We start from the raw sequence: 22578 nt of genomic DNA, 5'->3' as shown, positions 1-22578 counted from the left end.
GCCCATAAGGTGGCGGTGTGGACATTTATACCGTCACCAATAAAACAAAACGAAGAAGAAAAAGCGTGCCCGGAAAGGAAGCGAAGAAGAAGAGAAGCCGCAAACCGGCTGGTTTCGTCTCCGGTAAAACTTCTCTTTTTATTCCCTCCTCTCGCTTTTCAAAGTGTTTTCAGGTCCCGGAGCTCTGTCGGGACAAGAAGAACCGGATCGATGGGTTTTTATAACTCTGCGGGACTCGCTGTCTCCGTATTGTGGTGGTTAGCCTGTTAGCTGTTTGCGCTAAGCTAAGTGCTAAGTCCCTCGTTGTTTTCAACTGCGCACCCAATAAAGAGTAAAAAATGTTAAATTGAGCTACAGCTGTAACGTTCACATTCCTTGTTATCTCTGTGGCGTTATTTGTTGATAACCTGGGATAATAAGCAGTCCTCCAGCACACCCACAGCAGTGAAAGTGAAGTGGTAATAACAAAGACTTTATCTAAATTGAAGTAAATATCAACGTGCTTTTGGATTATTTAAAAAAACAGAATAAGATTGATATTCGGAAATGTGTGTAATTCACTGCATTAGATTGTTGGGGGTGTTTAAATATAGTGTCTACTTTAAATATTTGCTTGTTTTTGAAATGTTGTACAGCGTTGCATTGAGAGATGGGTTCATTGTTCTAAGAGTTGATGATGTTAAAAGGACCAACTCAAAACACAGTTGTAGCTCCAGACCACTTCAAACCACAGAAGTGAACAGATCTCGGACTGGAGTCACATTTTGAGGCAGAACATGTGGAGGAGCCGCTGCAGTAGGTCATACATCCATGTTCTTTGTAATAAAACCATAATAACGAGACTTGAAAGTAGTGAAAACTACTGAAATTGATCAGTGATCTGGCCGCCACGTGCAGGTCGTGCGTACGCTTCTTTAGACTGTTTGCATAAAGTACAGAATGAACTTGATGGAGACAAAGGTGCCGAAAGACCTTAAACAGAGTCTCACCTGAATATTTTTGCCTTCAGATTGTGACAGACATGTTGAATCGATGGAAAATCCTGGTTTGATTCACAGCTGATTGCCAGTTCGGGGCAGGTTGATGTTATCGTGCATGTGCTGTTTCACACAGTTTATCCAACGAACAGGAGGAGAACATCCACTAAGCTGGAGTGGCCAGTGAAAAGGAGTAGATAATGATACTTCACTTTCTGCAGCAAGCTTTGAGTTATTATTGATCTATTGGTGAGGTCATCCGACTGAACCGGAGTGGAAAGAAAAGGACAGAAAGCAATAGACAACAATAAAAATATGACTTATAGTCAAAATGATTGGTACTGTTGTTTAATGCTTTAAATTCAGAGAGTAGTGAGGCCTAATCCAGCGGGTGGTCAGTTTGTGTTCAGATGGACTTAAAGCAGCTCCTTTCACCGTGTTGGACTGTTTCTTTATTTTTTCCCTGTTACTGCTGCAGGCCCAGAGCCCCAACAGTCCCCCTTCCTCCTGTCCTCTGCTGTCCTCTGCTGTCCCCTCCCGTCCTCACTCCTCCTCACTGCAGCTGTATTTCTTCACTTCTATAAAGAATCTGTCCAACATGTTTAGCATGAACAACCTTTGATTCCAGTCATCAGGGAGACTCTCTTCTCTTCCTTCTTGTGTTTCGTTTTAATGTTATTGACTTGAAGTAATCAAGCTGTGACAATATATATTATAACACACACACACACACACACACACACACACACACACACACACACCTTTCATCTACCGAGGATCCAGCCGACTGTGTGTTTTTGTACTTGATGTGCTGCTTTAGTTGGTATCTGGAGAACGTTCGGGTTCATTTCCCTCCCTGTGATGTTATTCAGACTGCAGGTACGTTGAAATTCGTTGACGTCCTTCTTGTTGTGTGTTTCCAGTGTTGTTTGGTTCATCGCGCCGCCCGGTCATCAGCAGGAGCGTTGGGCTTCCAGCTCTTCACCCGACCTGCCAACATGCCAGCCGCACTTACAGATTCCAGTCAGATAATCTGTGAGGTCTGGGCCAGCAATGTGGAGGAGGAGATGAGGAAGATCCGGCAGATCATTCAGAGTTACAATTACATCGCCATGGTAAGAGAGGAGAGGAGGGGCTGTGGTTCCCCTGCTGTCGCTTCATTTCCACAGTGATCACACCGCCGGCCTCTCTGCAGGACACAGAGTTCCCCGGCGTGGTGGTCCGGCCCATCGGAGAGTTCCGCAGCACGGTGGACTACCAGTACCAGCTGCTGCGCTGCAACGTGGACCTGCTGAAGATCATCCAGCTGGGCCTGACCTTCATGAACGAGGACGGGGATTACCCTCCGGGCACCACCACCTGGCAGTTCAACTTCAAGTTCAACCTGACGTAGGTGCTGGGCGGGCAGCGTGTGGCGGGGGGATGTGGCCGGTGGCGCTGATGGCTCTGATGGCTCTGCTCTCGCCCCCCAGAGAAGACATGTACTCGCAGGACTCCATAGACCTGCTGCAGAACTCGGGCCTGCAGTTCAAGAAGCACGAGGAGGAGGGAATCGACACGCTGTACTTCGCCGAGCTGCTCATGACGTCCGGGCTGGTGCTGTGTGAAAACGTCAAGTGGCTGTCCTTCCACAGGTCGGGGCAGAGCGCTGACCCTCCTGACCCCCCCCTGACCCTCAGCTGACCCGCTGCTGTGTCCTGAGCTGAATCCTCCTCTCTGCCCTGCAGCGGTTACGACTTCGGCTACCTGGTGAAGCTCCTGACGGACGCCCGGCTGCCCGAGGAGGAGCACGACTTCTTCCAGATCCTCAACCTGTTCTTCCCCGCCATCTACGACGTGAAGTACCTGATGAAGAGCTGCAAGAACCTGAAGGTAGAGCGGCCGGCTCCACGGCGGGGCGCGCCCTCCGCTCGCCGCCGGGCGCTCTCTGACCTGTGCTGTGTCTGCAGGGAGGCCTGCAGGAGGTGGCCGACCAGCTGGAGCTGAAGAGGATCGGCCGGCAGCACCAGGCCGGCTCCGACTCGCTGCTCACGGGCATGGCGTTCTTCAGGATGAAGGAGGTAAACGCCGCGGGCCGCTCCGGCTCTCGCTCGCCGTCGGGTCTGTCCCCCGTCCTCATCCGCCGTCCTCTCCGTCCGCAGCTCTTCTTCGAGGACAACATCGACGACGCGAAGTACTGCGGGAGGCTGTACGGCCTGGGCTCGGGCTCCAGCCAGCCGCAGAACGGTATCTCCAGCTCGGGCGCCGAGGAGACCAACAACAAACACTGATCTTCACCGTCTTCATCTTCAAGTGGACGAAACACTTGTTTTAAAACCTGACCAGCAGCCCCCCTCCCCCCCCCCTGCAGAGACAACGGACCGCTCCTCTTTTTAGTTGTTTTACTGAATCGACGGCCGGATGATCTGAAGCCTGGTCTGGACGGCAGGACCAGCTGCCCCTTTTAGACCGCCGCTCAGATCCTCCTCTCTGTCTCTCTCTCTTCCTCACTCTCTCTCTCTCTCTCTCTCTCTCTTTTACGTTGATGCTGGAAGGGCCTGTAAATTCCAATGTATAATTTTGATGAAAATAAAAATGTTTTAGCTCTTTTTTTTTTTTTTTTTTTTTTTTCCCCCCCGAACTTCCAGAAAGTTTTAGCAGCGGCCTGGAGCTGCGCCAGGGGCGACCGTCGCTCACCCAAACAGTCCAGCTCACACGTCTCGTCGTTGCCGTTGTTTTTACATCCGACATGTTTTAAAACTGTTGTATATTAAATTGTTTTGTATTTTCAATGTGAAAATGGAAGAGTGTGATCTTTTTTTTCCTTCACTCAAAGACCCTCTGGAGTTACTCCGAAGCAGATCATGTGAACCGAGCTCTGGGGGCTTTCAGGAAGGGGGTGTTCACTTCACATGTACCCCCTCTTTCCCCCCCCGACAGGTGACCTTCTGACCTCACCACGTCCTTGATGGTTTGACGTCATTGCGGCGTTTCACTGCCAAAGTATTTCAAAAGTACAGAAATACTCAGCACTGAAGTATTCTGATACAGAACAGGAAGACAGTTTTATCATCTTGGTAAAATACAAACTACACAGGAGTTAGCTCCCTTTGTGAAACGCAGAACTGTTTTGCTTATTTCAGGGTTTAAAGATGAGTTTTCATAAGAGTCACTGGTTTCATAGATTTGTGTTTAATCTGCCTGACAGTGGAGGTTAAGCTGTACAGGAAGCTGGTGTAATTACAAAGAAAGTAAAGGTCCCAATACAGAACCCTGTGGAACTCCATGTTTAGGTTTAGTCTGAGCTCAGGAGTCACATGACCGAATTCTGGCAGTTCTGAAGCAAAAATATGATTTAAACTCAAAGAGGAGACACGTCAAGACTTTCTGAGTTTTTATTCAACAAAAATCTGTACAGGTGGAGTTTTGGCGTCAGGTGAGGAATCTCCGGGAGGCTTTCTGGACGGACGGAGTGTTTCCGTATCGGCGCAGCAGGTCTCTGGCCCGCCGCTGGAGGTCGTCGGAAAGAGGCGGCGAAGACTTGCTGCGGTGCAGAAGCAGCAGGCAGCACTCCACCACGTCTGGACGAGCGAACATCTGGAGAGGGAGAGCGGTCAGCGGCCGGGAGAGCGGCCTCCAGCGGCCGGGTGAGGTTACCGTTACCTTGACGGAGTGCGGGAGGTCGGCCAGCCGCTGCTGGTGCTCGGCCATGCTGGAGGACAGCGACAGCAGCGAGTCCTGGTCCTGGTCCTGGTCCTGGTCCTGGTCCGCAGGGCTGAGGAACAAACACCACAAGAGCAATGAGCGCGTCCTGCAGCTGTTCCTCCAGGAATCCCGGGAGTTGATCTCTGGAGGGTCTCACCGTTCCCCAGCGCCGGCGGAGTCCGGGGCGGAGCCAGGTTCTCCGCCAGGACGGCGTTCCGGGTCCTCCCGGCCCCGCGCCCGGCTGTGCTGCGTCACCATGCTGCTCAGACGCTCCTGGATCTGCCGCACGGCCCTCTGGGAGGACTGGAGCGAAGCGTGAGGCTCGGACAGCAGCAGCGAGGCGTCCGGGACCCCGTCGGACCCTGTCCACTCTCCGTTCGGCACTCCGGGACCGCCGGGTCCCGCAGAGCCGGCCCACCAGTCCTCATACAGACGGTGGTAAAGGACGAAGGCCTGCAGGCTGCCGGCGGCCGCCTCAGCTTCCTCCTCCTCCTCCTCCAGCTGAAGCCGCCTCAGATCCTGAGTGGAACAAACTCTCACATCGCCTGGAGGGAAGACCAACAGATCCCATCAGAGCCTCGTCAGGACCAGGGTCCGGGTCCAGACTGCGGCTTGAGACGGACCGTGAGGGAAGAGCATCCTGCAGAGCTCTGCAGACACGCTGAAGAGCCCCGCCTCCCGGGTCCAGCTCAGCGCCGCCCACAGCTCCCGGAGCAGCCGGGCCCCGCCCCCCTGCAGCCAGCCCAGGACGCCCAGGGTCACATGGAGGGACGAGTACAGCAGGACCTGCACAGCAGCACACGGTCATCAGCCCCGCCCCGCCGCCGCGGCGCCACACCCGGCGAGCCGGCGGCCTCCTGAGGGTCTACCTGAGGGAGCGGCACGCTGGAGGAGGGCGGGGGGCAGTCGGAGGACTTCAGCTCCTGCAGGAGGACTCCGGCCTGTCCGGCTGAGACGCCCCACTGCTCGTCCCACACCTCCCGCACTCGGTCCAGGAAGCCGCCGCCGCCACGACTCGGCGACGCCCACGTGTGACAGGACGCACACGGCGTCGCCGGGATGACCCCTGACCCCTCCAGTGAGGCGGTCAGCAGCTCGGCCACAGACAGGTGCAGCTGGTGGACCTGCGGGCCCAGAGAAGACCACAATGCACTGGGATTACTGGTTACTGAAAAATACCGAATTCCAACCAAATCCACAAATAACTTCATGAATTAGAACCAATCCGTACAAACCTTCCACCGATACTCAACATTTCTGATCAAAACTTAGTACACAGTTTTTCTTTCAACAGAGAAAATCAGTGATTTCCTATAATCTGGATGTTAGAGGAGGAAGATGCTCTATAATCTGATGTTAGAGGAAGATGCTCTGTAATCTGGATGTTAGAAGAGGAAAATGCTCTATAATTGGATGCTAGAGGAGGAAGATGCTCTATAATCTGGATGTTAGAGGAGGAAGATGCTCTATAATCTGATGCTAGAGGGGGAAGATGCTCTATTATCTGATGCTAGAGGAGGAAGATGCTCTATAATCTGGATGTTAGAGGAAGACGCTCTATAATCTGATGCTAGAGGAGGAAGATGCTCTATAATCTGGATGTTAGGAAGATGCGCTGTAATCTGGATGTTAGAGGAAGATGCTCTATAACCTGGATGTTAGAGGAAGATGCTCTGTAATCTGGATGCTAGAGGAGGAAGATGCTCTATAATCTGATGCTTGAGGAGGAAGATGCTCTATAATCTGATGTTAGAGGAGGAAGATGCTCTATAATCTGATGCTAGAGGAGGAAGATGCTCTATAATCTGATGTTAGAGGAGGAAGATGCTCTATAATCTGAATGTTAGAGGAGGAAGATGCTCTATAATCTGATGTTAGAGGAGGAAGATGCTCTATAATCTGATGCTAGAGGAGGAAGATGCTCTATAATCTGGATGTTAGGAAGATGCTCTATAATCTGGATGTTAGAGGAAGATGCTTTATAATCTGGATGTTAGAGGAGGAAGATGCTCTATAATCTGATGCTAGAGGAGGAAGATGCTCTATAATCTGATGTTAGAGGAGGAAGATGCTCTATAATCTGAATGTTAGAGGAAGATGCTCTATAATCTGATGTTAGAGGAGGAAGATGCTCTATAATCTGAATGTTAGAGGAAGATGCTCTATAATCTGATGCTAGAGGAGGAAGATGCTCTATAATCTGGATGTTAGGAAGATGCTCTATAATCTGGATGTTAGAGGAGGAAGATGCTCTATAATCTGATGCTAGAGGAGGAAGATGCTCTATAATCTGATGTTAGAGGAAGATGCTCTATAATCTGATGCTAGAGGAGGAAGATGCTCTATGAGCCGGCCCCTGGAGTCCTCAGTACTGACCAGCAGCCCCTCCTGGGCGCTCAGCACCTCCTGGGCGGCGGTCCAGTCCTGGCCCACTGCCAGGGTTTTGGCGCATCGCAGCGACAGGGAGCGAGCCAGAGCGTCCTCGCCGGAGAGCCGGGCCACGGTGGCCGCCGCCCTCATGGAGGTTGCGTCGCTCTTCCTGGAGATGACCTTGGCGGCGTCGAAGCCGGCTCCGGCGGCCAGGTGGCTGCGGGGGGAGGCAGGGTGAGCGAACGGGGGGCGGACTGGGTCAACGTGGCCAAGGGGCGTGGCTTCTCACCACTTGGCGGCGGCAGACAAGTGTCCGTCCTTCTCCAGCGCGGCGGCCCAAGACGTGAAGAGCTCCTTCAGGACGGGATCCTCCGGTGGCAGCCGGGCCTTCGCCAGAGCCACGGCCTCCCTGAAACCACAGAGGAAGCTCTCACTCCGGGTATACCGACGACGCTCCGCTGTTCCACGCTGTACAACAACACCGTCACACACACCTGTAGAGTTTGTGCGAGCGCAGCAGCTCCACCGCCTCGTACACTCTGCTGAGGGACAGCAGGTGAGACGCCGCCTTCAGGTACTGCTCCTGCAGACACAGCTGCTGGACGAAGGCCTCCACAGCCCGGCGCCACGCCTCGAACCCGGCTGCCGGACCACAACACAGCACTCTCAGATCACAGCTCGGGTTCCAGAACAGAGCCCTGGTTCTAGATCAGAGCCCTGAGATTCAGAGCTCTGGTTCGAGATCCGAGCTCTGCAGCTTCTCCGTAGCGGCTCCATGAAGATCTTTCATTTTTATTTCTCTTCAGTACCAAACAGAGTTTCAATCAGAAAACAGCTCTAATTGGCTGAAACTATGAATAATACCAAAAGACGCTGTCAAATTAGGATCAAATTGCAACCTTAGTTGTGTATGTACAACAATGTGTTTACAGGTGTTTTCCTCTTCATTTCAGTCAATTAACTTTCATTCAGTGGAACACTGTGATTTCCGTCTCTCTGGGTCTTAACAGTTTCAGATCAGCTGTGAAATGTTCAGTTTCCCCCCCTGCTGGGCCTGGATCGCTGTCGGTCTTTACCCATGGGAGCGACGGACAGCAGGTGATCGTTCAGCTCTCCCCTCTCCGTGGCGAGCTGCAGCGCCCCCTGCAGGTCTCCGCTCCACAGCCGCAGGTACACCACCGAGTCGTAGTGCCCCGCCTCCACGTGGCCCTGCTCTGGAACCACCAGCGACACACATTCAGGATCCAGGACCGGAACAGAAACACTTACTTCCTGTTTACTGGAGCAGTCTTCACCCACTGCAGCCTCTTGTGGTAGGAAGTGGTATTACACACTAGCCTGTTAGTTTACATTTAAACTAACTGAACTTATGGTCTGTTTACTCTGACCTCCGTGAGATTACTGCAGAACACACACACACAAACACACACACCTACCTTCTGTCTCCAGCAGGCGGTGCAGCGCCTGGCGGTCAGTGAACAGCCCCAGGTGAACATGCTCTCCTCGTCCCGGCACGCAGCCTGCAGGGGGCGCTGCAAGGCACAAGAACAGAGACCCCTGAAAGTGGCTCTGCCCTGGACGGCGGCTGTCCCACCCTGCTGGGACGGAGTCTCACCCTGCTGGCTGTGCAGAGACGCCAGCGCCACGCAGTCCTGCAGCTGCGTCTCTTTGGGCAGGTGGTCCATGGCGGTGCTGAGCGGCAGCAGCGAGCGAGGCTTCTTCTTCTTCAGCAGCGCGGCGTCTGCAGACGGACGGGAGGTCAGAGCGGGACGGCCAGCAGGCCAGGACTCCGGGAGACACGTCTCAAAACTCCGTACCTGGCTTGTCTCTGGGCTTCGCCGTCATGGCGGAGGAATGATTCGGCGTCTCAGAAGATGCTGAAAACGAAACGTGTTGAGGTCTGGAGCTGTGCGGGAAGCGTTAAACTCTGCGGTTCGGAGGCGGTACCGGGGACGGAGCTGCTGGACGAGCTGGCTTCGTCCTTCTCGTCGTCCTCGGACGGCTCCCGCCTCCTCCACCCGGCGTCTCCGCCGGGCTCCGGCGTGGCGGCGGCGCCCTCTCCGGACTCCTCCTGCTTCTTCTTGGTCTTCTTCTTCTTCAGCTGCGGGTTGGTCTTCATCTTCTCCTTCAGCCCGGCCATCTTCTTGCCTGAGGGGGAGGAGCGGCGGTTACACCGGGCCGCGTGGCGCCGGGGGGGCGGGGCCGGGCCGTCTGCGTTTCAAGTCACCCATGGGAGGCTTGGTGAACTCCTGTCTGGACACGCGCCACTCCTGCACGGTGAAGTCCCGCCCCCCGGTCCAGACCACGTCCGGGTCCACGGGGGACCAGTCCACGCTCAGCAGGAAGCCCACGTGGCCGCGGTAGTTAGCGACCGCCGCCTCCTCCAGGACGTCCCACACCTGAAACGCAGCAGATCCACGCTGGAGAAGAGACGCGGCGCCGTCGGGACGGCGGCGGCGGCGGCGGCGGTCCTGACCTGAGCCGTGCCGTCGTACGAGGCGGTGACCAGCCGGGCGCTGTGGTGGGGGCTCCAGGCCAGGCCGGTGATCTTGGCCGTCTGACCCGCCAGGCGGCGGTACGGCTCGGTCAGCACGGCCGGGCTCTCCGGAGGGTTCTCTGCAACCCGGAGGCAGAGCGTCACGTTTCACAGCTCACCACACACACAAACACACATGCACACACGCACACCGCTGCCGGGAGCCCTCACCGATCACGGAGCGCAGGTCGTGCACGTAGACGACGGCGTTGCTGGACCCGGAGGCCAGCAGGCCGTGCAGCCCGGCGGCGGCGGCAGCGGCGCCGGGGTGCCACCGCAGGGCGTTGATGGTCTTGTGGTGCTGCTGGATGCTGCAGAGCAGCCGGAGGTCGGGGGCCTGGAACACCTCGATGCAGCTGGGAGAGCGACGGCACCGGGTCAGCGACAGGAAGACTCCCCTCCGCCCCGCCCCGCCCACACCAGCCGCTCGCTCACCCGTCCTCGTTGCCCACGGCGACCACGCTCCCGTCCGGCTTCCAGCTGAGGTCGGTGTGCGGAGACAGCTTGTGCTGTTGAGGGGCAAAGGTCACGATCGCACTCTGAAGTTTTCTCCTGAGAACACGTCGAGGCCTCGGCGCGCGCGTGAAGGGTCAGAGGTCACAGAGGTCACGCGGTGACCCTCACCCCGTCAGGCCCACCTTGATGTCGTTGGTGTCCCGGATCAGCCTGTCGATGTCCGACGCCTCGCCGCTCAGGTTGGACGGGTCGTGCTGCAGGATGACGCCTTCTCCGGCGCAGCTGTACAGGCTGAGGGCGGCCGGCTTTCCTGTAGGGGCGACACACACACACACACACACACACACACACACACACACACGTCCAGCCAGTCCATGAGATGCTCCAGCCTTTCCCAGACACTGGTGTCTCAGTCAGAGGGACTGACCGGAGGACAGGGGGGGCACCGGGGGCCCCCAGGCCAGGGTGTAGACGGTCTTGCGGTGGTAGGAGCTGGAGATCTGAGGAGGCCTGAGGGGAGGAGGAACAACCAGATCACCACATGTCCATCCCCAAGGCGTAGCATCCAGGCCAAGTGTGTGTGTGTGTGTGTGTGTGTGTCCATGTCACCAGTAAAGCCTTTCAGTAGGAATCATATCTAATCTATAATCTGTAATCTAATAATCTGGGTTGGGAGTCGGAGAAAAAGAGTGAGACTGAAAGATGAAGTCAGCAGAAGTCCAAAAGCTGAGAAACGGTGTCTTACTTGTTGGCGAAGACGTCGTAGATTCCCACTTTACCGTCGTCCGTCCCAAAAGCCAGGGAGCCTTCTCTGGTCGGGTGCCAGGCCAGCTGGAGGGAGGAACGGTTAGAGCCAACGGTCACGTTATCGAAGGTCTCCGAGAAGACAGAGAGACGCTCCAGAACCTGGACGTTACAGGAGGAAGATGCATTTTTCCAGGGAGCTGTGACAGAGGCGTCGTACCGCGGAGACTTTACAACGGATGCCTTGCCAAAGGGTCCGGATGTCGTGCTGGTTCTGCGTGGACAGCGTGTTCCACACCCGGATCATGTTGTCTCCGACGCCCACGGCCAGGCAGCCCAGGCCCACCGGGGAGAAGGTCAGGGCGTAGACCGTGCCCCCCATGGTGGGCAGAGTCCAGCAGCAGTCCAGAGAGGCCAGGTCCCAGCACTTGATCTGGACAGCGGCACGAAACCAGCACAGGCCGTCAGCGGGCGGCGAGGAGGCGGGGTGTGTGTGTGTGTGTGTGTGTGTGTGTGTGTGTGTGTGTGTGTGAGACCTCTCTGTCCATGGAGGTGCTGAGCAGCAGCTCTCGGTCCTGCAGCTGCACGGAGCTCATGTTGAAGACGATCCGGCTGTGGTTCTGGCCCTCGGCCGACGCGCCCAGCAGAGTCCAGCGCTGCTTCCCGCCTCGGGTCAGGTCCCACAGCAGCAGCTCCCCGCTGGAGACGCGACCGGAGAACACACACCCATCGACAGTATAGAAGGAATCTTCCACGAACGCAGCCCTCACACTGAACACAGAACCCGACCCCCCCGACCCCCCCGGCGGCTCTGAGGCACCTGAAGCAGCTGGACACCAGCTGAGTGGCTCGTCCCTTCGGCCAGTGCACGTGCAGCCAGAGCCTCTCCTTGACCCCGGGGTCGACGGCCGAGCCTCTCCTCTTCAGATATGGCAGCTTCAGGGTCATCACGCCTGGACGGGAGCAGGACGGAGTCAGAACGGAGTCCTCCAGAACCCCCCCCAGCAGGACGAAGTCAGTACTCTCACCTTTCCCCCGGGCGCTGCTCCAGATCCTCACGGTCTGATCTCGGCTCCCGGACGCCAGGAAGCAGCCCTTCTCCTCCGCGGCGCTCACTCCGTTGGCGGCTGCAGCAGAGCGAGGGGAATTCAGCATCTCTTCACTCAGAACCAGGAGGAACTGAGTAGAAGTTCTAAACGAAGACGCCACACGGCGAGCGAAGCAGAGAGGTTAGCGTTACCCTCGCCGTCCTCGGGCCGGTGGCAGAGCGCGTCCTCGTGAGCCCGCGGCGCCCAGGCCAGCGAGTGGATCTCGTCGTCGTGTCCACGCAGGCGGTGGATCACCTCGCCCTTCTTACTCACGTCAATCAGCACGATCATGCCGTCCTTGTACCTGCGGACAGATTCCGGCTTTGAGCCGCCGTTTGTCGCCGAGTGGACCTCCGGCGTCTCCTGCTTACCCGACCGCCACCAGGCTCCAGCTGTGGGGGGAGCAGCTGAGGCAGAAGACGGGCCGCGGCTCGGGGAAGAAGCTGGCGGCGTCTCCGGTGTGGTACCAGTGGCACGCCACCACGCCCTTCTCGTCTCCCGACACCACCAGGTTCTTGTCCGCGGGCGACCAGTGCACCGCGGAGATCGGGTTCTGCCAGGAGGACACGACTCGGTCAGACGCCGGAGGAAGATGCTCTCTCCCAGGGAGAGCAGGGCTCACAGGGAGAGCAGGGCGACGGTCACCTGATGAGCGGCATGCTCTCTGATCAGCTCCGCCGAGCTGGAGTCCCAGAATCGGAGGGCGCCGTCGACGGCGGTGCTGACGCAGAGGTGACTCTGTCCCGGCTGCTGGCAGAAGGAGAAGCCCGACACCAGGTCCTTATGGCCCACCAGCTTCCCTGCAGGACACACACCAAGGCCGCGTTCAGGATGTCACACACACACAACACACACAGGAAGACATCACTGAGCTGCACCAACAGTAAAGAAACCCCCTTTAGAAAAACACAAGTCTTGTCAGGTTGAAGTGGAAAAATGCATAAAACTTCTAATTATATAAGATAAATCTAATCATCATGATCAAAGTTTATCAAAGCCACCATATCCCCTAGAGTTCACCCAACAGGAAGCTCATCCATCTAAACTATGAGATTCCAAGGAATATTGAAATTATTGGCAAGAAAATATTTTAAAAGTAAAGTTTTATTTTACTGGTGTTAATCAACCATCACACCTGCGAGCCTGTGATCAGGGATTAATCACCCTGTACCTGCCTGACAGGTCAAACAGTGAAGCCTCCAGTCCAGGAGCAGCAGACCCCCCTGAGACCACCTGGTCCGGGAAATCCCGGAGCGCTCGCTCCGGTCCAGACCCCCCTGAGACCACCTGGTCCGGGAAATCCCGGAGCGCTCGCTCCGGTCCAGACCCCCCCTGAGACCGCCTGGTCCGGGAAATCCCGGAGCGCTCGCTCCGGTCCAGACCCCCCCCCTGAGACCACCTGGTCCGGGAAATCCCGGAGCGCTCGCTCCGGTCCAGACCCCCCTGAGACCACCTGGTCCGGGAAATCCCGGAGCGCTCGCTCCGGTCTAGACCCCCCTGAGACCGCCTGGTCCGGGAAATCCCGGAGCGCTCGCTCCGGTCCAGACCCCCCCCCTGAGACCACCCGGTCCGGGAAATCCCGGAGAGCTCGCTCCGGTCCAGACTCACCTGAGACCCTGCACGCGGATGCAGACACGTCAATCAAATAGATGAGGTTTTTGGCTCCGACCCCCAGCAACCCTCCGCTGCTCACGTCGCTGCAGCGCGAGAAGTACCAGTTCGGGGAGGCGGGAAGCAGCCGCTCGTGCATGGCGCCTGCGGCGGGCTTCCAGCTGGGTTCCGAACGGATAAAAAGTCTTTGAAAGTCCAACCTGAACTTCTCACATGTTTTCCGAACCGTCGCGGCTACGACAATCACTGCCGTACGGCCGGCGTGGTGTCGTAAAGTCGGCCGGCTACGGAAGCCCCGTTAGACCAAAAATATTTAGATCGATTCAATCCAAGAAATATTTTGGGCTGTTTTTATGTTTGTACAGCTTAAAGCAGATTATGAGCCTAGCGTGAAAGGAAGCTAACCTCACCTCAACGAAACTCCTCGTCGTCTCTTTTCATTTCCAAAGATTAAATGTCAGAGTTTTCTTTATTATTATGTGGTACCTGAATGCAACTGCTGCAGTGAGATCATCCTCCCAGGCTGCTTTAGTGAGACATTCAAAAACATAATTTAATTGTTTTTAGTACTGAATACATGACTGTGCACAAATAACTGCAGGAGTTTTATTCTATACATAAAAATATTTTATTCCTCAGTCAGTACAAGTAAAATCACACTTAGTTACAACAGGAGGCTTTGCCACACCCAAAGATTCACAGGCGCTCCAAGACACAACTAAAACAGACTTCAAAGGATTTCACAGTTTATTCATGTATAAAACTGAAACCAGGCTTTGTCTTTCCCTTTGTGTTGACACCACGATTAAACCATCTATTAGAAGTGAAAGACGAATTCTTATTATTCCACAAAGTATCTATTGGATTTCACAGAAAAGTATAGAAAAATCTCACACATTGCAGAAGTACTAGTAGCAGATCCGAAATGTACATGACATTTGTTATCATCTGGACAGTTCCACTTTTCCTGACACAACCTTCATGCACACAACTCACCTTTTGCCAAACCTAGGGCTTAATGTAGTCAACAATGAAAAAACAGGCTTCAGAGTCATGTTTCTTCCCAGGCTGTGCCACTAATTTTAAAAAGTGTCTGATATTCACATTCCACTTCCATCAAAAGAAAAAAATGACACCGTAGAAACCTAGAAAGTAGAGGTGAGCTGTTTCCCAGGTGGCTGAAGTGCCGTACATGACGTTAAGACTTCCCACTTCCTATCAGACTGAAAGCTGACGGACGATCAGCTGTTCCGATAGGAGGTGCGGGCAGGAGACCCGTTCGACTGCTTGAGAGAGCCGGGATACTTGGAGAAGCCGTTGTAGCGCGGCGGGCTGTCGAATTCAGAGGGAGAGCCGTTACTGTTGCTGGAGGAGTCGTCCATGGAGGGATCCTGCAAAACAGCATGACAGCAGCTCAGCGTGGCCGGACTCCATGCAAGACCACCGTTTCTCCAGTTCTGGGCCATGTTTACTCATAGCCAGGTATCTACTGAAACAGACATTTCCCATCTTGAAAAATGACATTGTTCACACAAGGTTTAAAAGTCATTTACATGAAGGCCTTGCTAGGAGCCGCTATAAGAATCACCCCTGATACTAAATTGAAATGTGGATGTGGAGTGGGCGGGACTGGTTTACGAGGCTACTTAAAAACACAGCTAAATTTTCGCGTTTTCACTTGAAATCGTCGTGTAAACGGGGGCCTTCCATCAGCTCATAGCCATGGTTGACCTGAATCTATAAAGGTGCAGAGATACACGTGGCAGAAGCAAAAAAAAAAAAAAAAAAAAAAAAAACACCAGAAAGCACCAGGGATTCAGAAGGTTAAGGAGAGAAGACGGTTTTTAGTAGTGTGATGATGGCCTGGATGTGTCTCTTTTCAAAATGCCTGTAATCTTTTAATAAACTTTCCACTTTCTTACATTTACATAAGAAATCATCAAAATTATTAAAGTATTATTTGAAAGATACACAATATCGTGCACTACAGACGGAGTCAAAGGCCTTCAGCAGGTCATCAAGGTGAATGTCTGCGTCACTTCAATGTGTTGTTTGATTGGCTGCAGCTTGAACTGAAGAGTCTCTTGAATGTTCATTGATGGTGTAGCGTGCTGTTCGCTGTAGTAAAACCAGGCTGTAGATTAAAGTCACCTTATGCTGCAGGATGTAAAGCGAAGTGACTGAATTAATCCCGTTGCGCTCTGGAATCTTAGGAAGTCCATCATCTGTGAACAAAGCAGCACATTGAGACAGATCAGACCAACTTCATTTCACCTTCTACCTTCCATCAGAGCTGATCATACTTCACCTGTTTGGTTGATCAGAGAGTGACCAGGCTGCTCATAAAACCTGGACAGGTGCGTTCGAGGTGGATGTTTCTTCCTAAAAGACAGAAGTAACCACTGACTGTATGTTTGTCTTTTCTGAAGCTGGATTGTGAGCGATTTGGAGTTCAGTGATACTTTTTTGAGGGAGTCCAACAGGCACATATTGTCACCAGAGTGATGAGGAGGAAGATGCCTCCTGTGGAAAGGATGATATACAGAGAACTTCTCCCTGGAAATACAGACGGAAGGAGGGAGTTACTGGAGAGACATTCAATCATCCATGATGAGCATGAGTGAGGCAGGGACAGGGGACAGACCTGCTGCTATTGACATGCTTTTTGTGATAACTGTGCCTCTAAAAACTTGATTTTACAGCCAGCCAGACCGGAGTGCCCGGCTGTACAGCTCTTTGACGGTCCGTGATCACTCACTGTAGACGGTCAGCCGGAGGGGCAGGCTGCTCATGTTGCCCACCGGGTTCTCCACGCTGCAGCTGTACAGGTCGTCGTCGGCCATCACCACCCGCGAGATGGTCAGGTACTTCTGATCGGGCGACAGCGTGAACCTGGTCACGTTGCTCAGCGGCTTCCCGCCTTTGAACCATCGGTACGTGGTCCTGGTCCCGTTGTCATGGGAACAGTTGAGGACGATGTTTTCACTGAGCTCCAGTATGGAGGACGTGTCCATGTGGATGAAGGGCTTGGAGATCGACTCTGGACATGGACAGCAGACAAGGAGTGACAAACAAACTGTTAAGATTCCAAAGAAAACATTTTTTTTTTCTGAATAAATTTCTCAAGAGTGGCAGACACGACACAGCAGAGGCTCCAGCTGAACGCTAACTATCTTTACTAACCAGCGTTAGCCTCAAAGCTTTGTAATATGTAAAAACTTGTAGAGAAGTGGGGGTTTTTTTTTGGACATTTCACTGAATTTTGTACCATTAAAATTGACTTTATATTGAAATCTTAGCCATTTACTTTACTGTCAAACCCAACATCAGACAAACGAAGTGCAAACTGTGATTAATGGAGTCAGATGGCTTCACATGATTCCCAGCATAGTTTCATCCACCCACAGCCTGAGCAGAAGCCTCTTCACCCAACCACAAACACCTCTGCTGGTGTGTAAAACCATCCATCATCCACATGAGGGAAAACCCACCACTGTCCAAGCGGAGTGGAAACCGATAAAATCTGACAGGAGCGCAGAGATATGCATCCGCGACAATCAGAGCTCTGTCCTGCTCTTCTGCTTGTTTTCAGCCTGTTCTTATTCCCTGTTTCCGGGTTGACTCCCAGCCCTTGAGCCATGTCAGTGACTACTGGTTTCATCTCAGTATGATGTTAACTTGCTGCTGGATTTCAGTGTTTAACCTGAAAAGAAACCTTGGGGGTTTTTTCATACTTTTAATACAAGAGCCAATCTCAGTTCAGTGAAGACATACAACTCAATTTGATGGGTGAAATAATAACCTTCAAATACCAAGCCCTCTATTTTCTCTCATACCTGCAATATAGAAACATGAGTAATTCTCTAAAATGTTCAGATTGAACTGAAATATTTAGATTTCTGCAGCCTTATGTAGGCACATACTCACAAACTCCCCTCGTGACCATTGCAATGATGCTAATGCAATTTATTTGAATCTCCTTCACTGTCATACTGTTGTCATCTGCCGTTCAGTTCTGGGTCTTAGGCTCTGTTTACATGACAGTCATTTTCCCCAAATCCCGTTGTCTGATTTTGTCTCAGGGTCTCAGCTGATGCAGATGATGGTGTGGTATACGGCTGTAACTGTGGACCAGGAGAAGCTTCGATCAGCACAAATCCTAGAGAATGTGCAGAAAAACCACTGATAACATGTTTAATTCTTTGCATTAGAAATCACCCTGCTGTCCCGAATGGGGTCTGCGCACCACATGTTTGAATGCTCTTGATGTATAAACTGCTTCACTTGTGCATGAAGACGCTGCTCAAACTGTAAGAAAATGGCAAAACTCTATGGACTTTCACACATATCTGAACTGAAGGGCACCAGAATTGTGGACATTTGGAGAATCTTGAAAGCAAGCCAGACGATGTGTTTGAGAAAGTCATCAAACTGAAGCTGGCTCATATGAGTGTGTGTGAGTGTGTGAGTGTGTGTGTTCTCCTACCGTCCACTGTCAGTGTGATGCTTCCTTCTCCTGGAAACGTGTCATCTGTGATGGAGATCTCCACGTCGTAAATCCCTTCGTCGGACAGCCTGAGGTTGTGCAGGAGCAGGGTCCCGTTCTCAAAGACCAGGATCCGGTCCCGGTACTCGGGCCTGGGGGTCCCGATGATGTCGGTCCCGATGGACTGCACCACCGTGATGGACTTCTCTCTCTTCAGCTGCCACTTGATGACGGGCGGGTCCAGGCTGAAGCTGTTGTAGCGGACCGACAGGAGGGCCTCGCCGCCCGCCGTGCCTCTGAGCAGGGTGTTGGGGATGGTCATGTTCACGGCCAGCACCCCTCCTGCAGGACAAGGACCAGCGCTGGGTTTCATGACATTTCACTGGTTCAGACTGTGGGTTTCTTGCGTTATGCTCTCTGATAATTATTGCAGTTTACTGGAGCACCACACCCCATCACTGCAGGACACTGGGTCCACGTTTCCATAGCAACAGCTGTCCGTCTCAGGGATGGGCCTGCTTTATACCAACAAAAGTAGCGATTGTTTGTTCAGATTTCCTTTCTTGGCGGTTCATGAAAAGGACACTGGGGGCAATCGAGACGCCGTGCTGGCTCTGCAGAAACAGAACGGCTCAGTGACTCCAGCTGAAAGCATCTGGGAGCAGCAGCGCTTCTGGTACAGGCCGTTGGCACGGGGTGGGGGTGGGCACGAGACTGAAATCACCCACACGGCCCAACACAGCCCCGATCGCAGGCTAACGCCACAAAAAGCACCTTTGTCAATTTTTAGAGAATTTATTCAAACTGACCTCATATTTTCTGCCCCCACACTTTACTGCTGCAGATACAGATGATGCAACGTTATATAGCAAATTAGAGCGTTATATAGGAATTGAGAACCTTATCTAACGGCAAATAAGATGATGCAATATTACACAGCAGTTCATAAGAGCATGCAACATAACGGAGAGGTGCCAGAGAAGATGCAATATTGTTCAAAATAAGCTGAATCGATCAAAACACCTTGTTTTTAAACATTTTATCTTCTATTCTTCCAAAGAAAGGAAATAAGTGTAAAATCTAACTTTCTTCATTTTCCTCCTTTCTGTGATAAAATCAAGCAAACAGATCTCATTCATTACTGGTTATATTATTCAAAATTTGGCATTTTCCATGTTTGTATCCTCTGATTGTTTTTATGTAAACCTCTCAAGCTGAAGAAGAGGGCAAAAGTCAGACAGTAAACAGTTCTTTTTATAATTTAACAGATATTCTCAGATAATCTGCATCTTTGCAAAGAATGCAAGAAGTAAATTACTTTCAGACCTGTGCATGAAACCTACTTTCTATCAGGTTGCAGCACATTAAAAAGCAGACGTAAAAGTGACATACCTGATTTGAAGAAAGCAAAACACAGAAGCATCGGGATGTGGTGAAACAGCCCGGCTTCCCTCTGGGCCTTCATCTTGGGTCTGAAGCTTTGTTTTCGTCCCAGACCAGCAGCATGATTGGCCGCTCTGGGCGGACGGAGGACACAGTCATTCATTCAGGCTCGGCTGGGACTGAGTACATGTTGTTCTCCAAAAGCCACTGCACAGGCAGGACAAAAGTGTGTGTGTCTGGATATGTGTTACGTGTGTTTAGCAAGAGCCACATTTCTGCAGGAAAAAACAATCGCGTTATGTCACACGTTGGTATTCGAGTGTGTATTTTTGCAAACTTTCTCAAAGGAAAAGTGAAAGAAAGTACAAGTTTATCCTTTGTAGCATGATTTTATACACAATTCATTTTTTTGTCAACTTTTTTTATAATTAAATTGAAGATGATGATTTTTTTGCAATAGTTGTTTTTTCTTGTATTGTATTATATGCATGACTCATGGTATCTTATAATATATTCATCATATCAGACATGAACACATCGCTGGGTCTGCTTAATCACATACATTCACATATAGGTGTTGATGATGGGAGCTAGCTTGTTACAAACATAACTAATATAAGCAACAAAGGGACAAACAGCTTTATATGACTATTCTTTCATCCTGAAAACATCCGTCCAGTTTTTGATGTACGTACAACAGTTAGCACTGAAAATGATTCCAATCTCAGCATGAAGACAACTTTAATGAAAGCTTCTGGTGTAAAATAGAGTGAAACGTCCAAGGAGCATCTCTTCATGCTATTGTACAAACTCACCCTGACAGCGTGACTCTGAAGCTAATGCTAGTTAGCTCAGGTCTCGTCTGAAGAAGTTTTCTTTAAGGAAAAAAAAAATCTGTTTTCTTTGACGTTTTGACAGCTTTCTTGGTTTTGGCCCATAAGCCTTATGTTTGACACCCCAGATATAAGAGGAATAGAGAGAGAAAACTGTAAGGATCTAAAATTAGAGTTCAAATGTTTTTTTTCTGTTTTAAATCACTTTTTATGCTATTGTTTATCAATTAATTAAATACGAAAGAAAGAACCAACAAACATAATAGTGTCAGTAAATATGATAGTTTAAAAACTGTATCTGTCACTTTAAGGCATGACGTCATAACAAACCACCAATGAGGATCCTTTCTGAGTTGCCTAGCAACAGAATCCAAACAGATGGCAGCTGTCTGGATGTTGCAGTGACCCAGCAGAGGAGCCTTCCCTGTTCCTGGAGCTTTCCTCTGGCTCTCGCCGCTCTGATGGCGGCAGTGAGGCTCTGCGAGCCTTCAGAGCTCTACAACCTGCTGAACCAGCGGCGAGGCGGCGTGTCCCGGCTGGCGGAGGTCAACTACCTCTACCTGATCGGTAACTCAGCACCGAGCACAGGCTGCACAGGGAGGTGTTCACGCTTTGATTCATCACGTTTCATCTGTTTCTCCAGACGCTCGTGAAAGTCAAGACTACCACACGAGCCACATTATCACGGCTAAAAATGTCCAAATGGTACGGGAACGCTTTCAGTTTCATCATGACTGAATGTGGTTCAGCGTGAGACAAAGAACAGCTGGTTGGACTCGGATAGACCATTTTCCTGTTGTGATTTGTCTTCCATTGGACCCTGAATCATCACACTACGTGAAGTCTCCCATGTGCTACCTTCCAGAGCTCAGCCGGGACGCTGCTCCTGCCGGAGTGGGTGGAGGTGGACAGCATGCAGCAGGTGGTGGTCTACGACAGCAGCAGCAGCTCCGTTCAGGATGGAGGTGCGCCGGCCGGGAGGCAGCGGGTCGCCGCCCGTCACCCGGGCCGCAGGTGAGACGCTGTGTCGCTGTGGTTGCAGGCAGAGCGGCGCTCTGTGCTCGGGTCCTGGAAAAGATGAGCCTCAATCCGGTGCTCATCCTGAGAGGAGGCTTCCAGAGGTTCTCGGCGATGTACACGTTCCTGAGGACCGAGAAGATTCTCTATACCATGACGGTAAAACGGACTCGTCCAGCCAACATCTTACACTTCTGTCAATGAAATCTGCAGGCAGTTACTCTGAAGCTTTGGAATTAGATGCCACTGTGGTACTTGTGTATTTCTTTTTTTCTAAAACTGCTGCTAAGTAAAGGAGCTGGAAAACCTGAAGGTCTACCCAGTGGAGGTCATCCCGGGGCTGCTGTACATGGGAGACCTGAGTCAAGGCAGGGACGGCAGCGTCCTGAGAGACCTGAAAGTCAGAGCGGTGGTCCACATCTCGCAGAGCGGCGCTCCAGAGTCAGAACACTCTCACTGTTCAGCACATCTCCTCCCTTTGTCTTCTCTTCCAGATCACCTGTTTCTTGTGTCTTGCTTTGTCTTTTAGGTCTGGATTTGCTCATGGGACACACGCCATGCTGAACATCCCCCTGGAGGACTCAGTGACTTCTGACTTATATTCAAGTTTTGAAAAGATTTGTTGCTTTATTGGTAAGGTATGCTGAATTTTAGGGGTTGTTTTGATTACTAGAAATGCAAACACAGATTTAACATGCATGATTCTTAAATCAGAGGATCGCTGCATCTCCTCATTTGAATGGGAAAAGGCACATTCAATTGGTTGGTTTGTTAACATGCATGAAGTCAAGTTTTTTTTTGCATTTTATTAATCAAATTTTTCAATAAAATGTTCATATGAGAGAAGATGAATGGCTGAAACTTGAAACTGATTGCTGTAGACATCTTCATTCTGTGTTTTCAGAATCAAACTTGGATGTGGGCTCACGCGTCCTGATCGTTTCCAGGCTGGGTCGAAGCCGCTGCAGCGCTGTGGCCATCGCTTTTCTCATGCACCACTTCAAATACACACTGGATGTCAGTGACGTTCCCTAAAAATGTTAGATTTTTCCCATAAAAGAGAATATAAGCAGCAAAGATAGATTTTCAGAGTGTAATATGCTGTTACTTACCACGTGTTTTGATGAAGAATGTAATAAAATGTCTATTTGTGGGGTCATATTGTGGAATTAATCTCAAATCACATATAAACAACACATACTTTGACGTTTACAATGCATTTTTTTCTCGTTCTAATTGTTTCAGGAGGCCTGGAAGTCCGTGCTCAAGTGTAAGCCCTCGATGAGACCCAACAGTGGGTTTCTGCAGCAGCTCTTCAACTGGGAGCTTCACATCAAGGGAACGAATCTCACTGACATCTCCCAGCCTTATTTCTAGCAAAGGGCCCAGATAT

The 22578-nt window shown here is 51.7% G+C and overlaps 4 protein-coding genes across 5 annotated transcripts; 2 read left to right on the top strand and 2 right to left on the bottom strand.

Moving 5' to 3' along the window:
* The first annotated feature begins 59 nt into the window (after window positions 1–59).
* Window positions 60–3748, top strand: cnot8 (CCR4-NOT transcription complex, subunit 8). The gene is made up of 7 exons (XM_030100731.1): window positions 60–123; window positions 1901–2092; window positions 2173–2366; window positions 2450–2611; window positions 2705–2849; window positions 2927–3037; window positions 3119–3748. The coding sequence occupies exons 2-7, from the start codon at window positions 1976–1978 to the stop codon at window positions 3245–3247; spliced, it is 858 nt and encodes a 285-aa protein (XP_029956591.1). The 5' UTR covers window positions 60–123; window positions 1901–1975; the 3' UTR covers window positions 3248–3748.
* A 602-nt stretch (window positions 3749–4350) lies between these two features.
* gemin5 (gem (nuclear organelle) associated protein 5) lies at window positions 4351–13711 on the bottom strand. 2 transcript variants are annotated; one of them, XM_030100725.1, is made up of 28 exons: window positions 13464–13711; window positions 12501–12655; window positions 12227–12408; window positions 12008–12159; window positions 11796–11894; window positions 11588–11720; window positions 11304–11466; window positions 10988–11200; window positions 10769–10854; window positions 10451–10533; window positions 10206–10333; window positions 10003–10076; window positions 9739–9923; window positions 9508–9647; window positions 9259–9430; window positions 8979–9179; window positions 8849–8908; window positions 8647–8772; window positions 8468–8563; window positions 8108–8245; window positions 7526–7673; window positions 7321–7440; window positions 7038–7248; window positions 5531–5785; window positions 5285–5447; window positions 4819–5206; window positions 4620–4731; window positions 4351–4553 (listed from the first exon to the last, which is right to left on the bottom strand). In XM_030100725.1, the coding sequence occupies exons 1-28, from the start codon at window positions 13603–13605 to the stop codon at window positions 4389–4391; spliced, it is 4290 nt and encodes a 1429-aa protein (XP_029956585.1). In that variant the 5' UTR covers window positions 13606–13711; the 3' UTR covers window positions 4351–4388. The 2 variants fall into 2 exon arrangements, with proteins under 2 accessions (XP_029956585.1, XP_029956587.1); XM_030100727.1 differs by having other exon boundaries at window positions 8849–8905.
* A 430-nt stretch (window positions 13712–14141) lies between these two features.
* Window positions 14142–19496, bottom strand: LOC115395644 (hepatocyte cell adhesion molecule-like). The gene is made up of 7 exons (XM_030101273.1): window positions 19345–19496; window positions 17953–18294; window positions 16225–16506; window positions 15929–16022; window positions 15775–15848; window positions 15618–15691; window positions 14142–14857 (listed from the first exon to the last, which is right to left on the bottom strand). The coding sequence occupies exons 1-7, from the start codon at window positions 19415–19417 to the stop codon at window positions 14708–14710; spliced, it is 1089 nt and encodes a 362-aa protein (XP_029957133.1). The 5' UTR covers window positions 19418–19496; the 3' UTR covers window positions 14142–14707.
* Window positions 19497–20629: 1133 nt separating this feature from the next.
* Window positions 20630–22578, top strand: styxl1 (serine/threonine/tyrosine interacting-like 1). The gene is made up of 8 exons (XM_030101275.1): window positions 20630–20735; window positions 20812–20873; window positions 21034–21133; window positions 21211–21344; window positions 21481–21626; window positions 21715–21818; window positions 22090–22202; window positions 22431–22578. Exons 1-8 carry the CDS (start codon window positions 20630–20632, stop codon window positions 22560–22562), a joined length of 897 nt encoding a protein of 298 aa, XP_029957135.1. The 3' UTR covers window positions 22563–22578.

Source organism: Salarias fasciatus, chromosome 10, assembly GCF_902148845.1.
Source record: "Salarias fasciatus chromosome 10, fSalaFa1.1, whole genome shotgun sequence".
NCBI lineage: Eukaryota > Metazoa > Chordata > Actinopteri > Blenniiformes > Blenniidae > Salarias > Salarias fasciatus.
The sequence above is the reverse complement of the archived record's forward strand: the minus strand, read 5'-3'. Positions and strand labels throughout refer to the sequence as shown.

Excerpts from the sequence above, each read along its gene's own strand:
- cnot8 (XM_030100731.1), top strand. The coding sequence starts at position 1,976 with ATGCCAGCCGCACTTACAGATTCCAGTCAGATAATCTGTGAGGTCTGG. Across the intron at positions 2,850-2,926 it reads AGAGCTGCAAGAACCTGAAG|GGAGGCCTGCAGGAGGTGGC; the intron begins GTAGAGCGGCCG and ends CTGTGTCTGCAG. Across the intron at positions 3,038-3,118 it reads CGTTCTTCAGGATGAAGGAG|CTCTTCTTCGAGGACAACAT; the intron begins GTAAACGCCGCG and ends CTCCGTCCGCAG.
- gemin5 (XM_030100725.1), bottom strand. The coding sequence starts at position 13,605 with ATGCACGAGCGGCTGCTTCCCGCCTCCCCGAACTGGTACTTCTCGCGC. Across the intron at positions 12,409-12,500 it reads GAGAGCATGCCGCTCATCAG|AACCCGATCTCCGCGGTGCA; the intron begins GTGACCGTCGCC and ends TCCTCCTGGCAG. Across the intron at positions 8,564-8,646 it reads GTCTCTGCACAGCCAGCAGG|CGCCCCCTGCAGGCTGCGTG; the intron begins GTGAGACTCCGT and ends TGTGCCTTGCAG.
- LOC115395644 (XM_030101273.1), bottom strand. The coding sequence starts at position 19,417 with ATGAAGGCCCAGAGGGAAGCCGGGCTGTTTCACCACATCCCGATGCTT. Across the intron at positions 15,692-15,774 it reads CTCTCTGATCAACCAAACAG|ATGATGGACTTCCTAAGATT; the intron begins GTGAAGTATGAT and ends CTTTGTTCACAG. Across the intron at positions 14,858-15,617 it reads TTTACATCCTGCAGCATAAG|GATCCCTCCATGGACGACTC; the intron begins GTGACTTTAATC and ends GCTGTTTTGCAG.
- styxl1 (XM_030101275.1), top strand. The coding sequence starts at position 20,630 with ATGGCGGCAGTGAGGCTCTGCGAGCCTTCAGAGCTCTACAACCTGCTG. Across the intron at positions 20,736-20,811 it reads CAACTACCTCTACCTGATCG|ACGCTCGTGAAAGTCAAGAC; the intron begins GTAACTCAGCAC and ends CTGTTTCTCCAG. Across the intron at positions 22,203-22,430 it reads ACTTCAAATACACACTGGAT|GAGGCCTGGAAGTCCGTGCT; the intron begins GTCAGTGACGTT and ends TAATTGTTTCAG.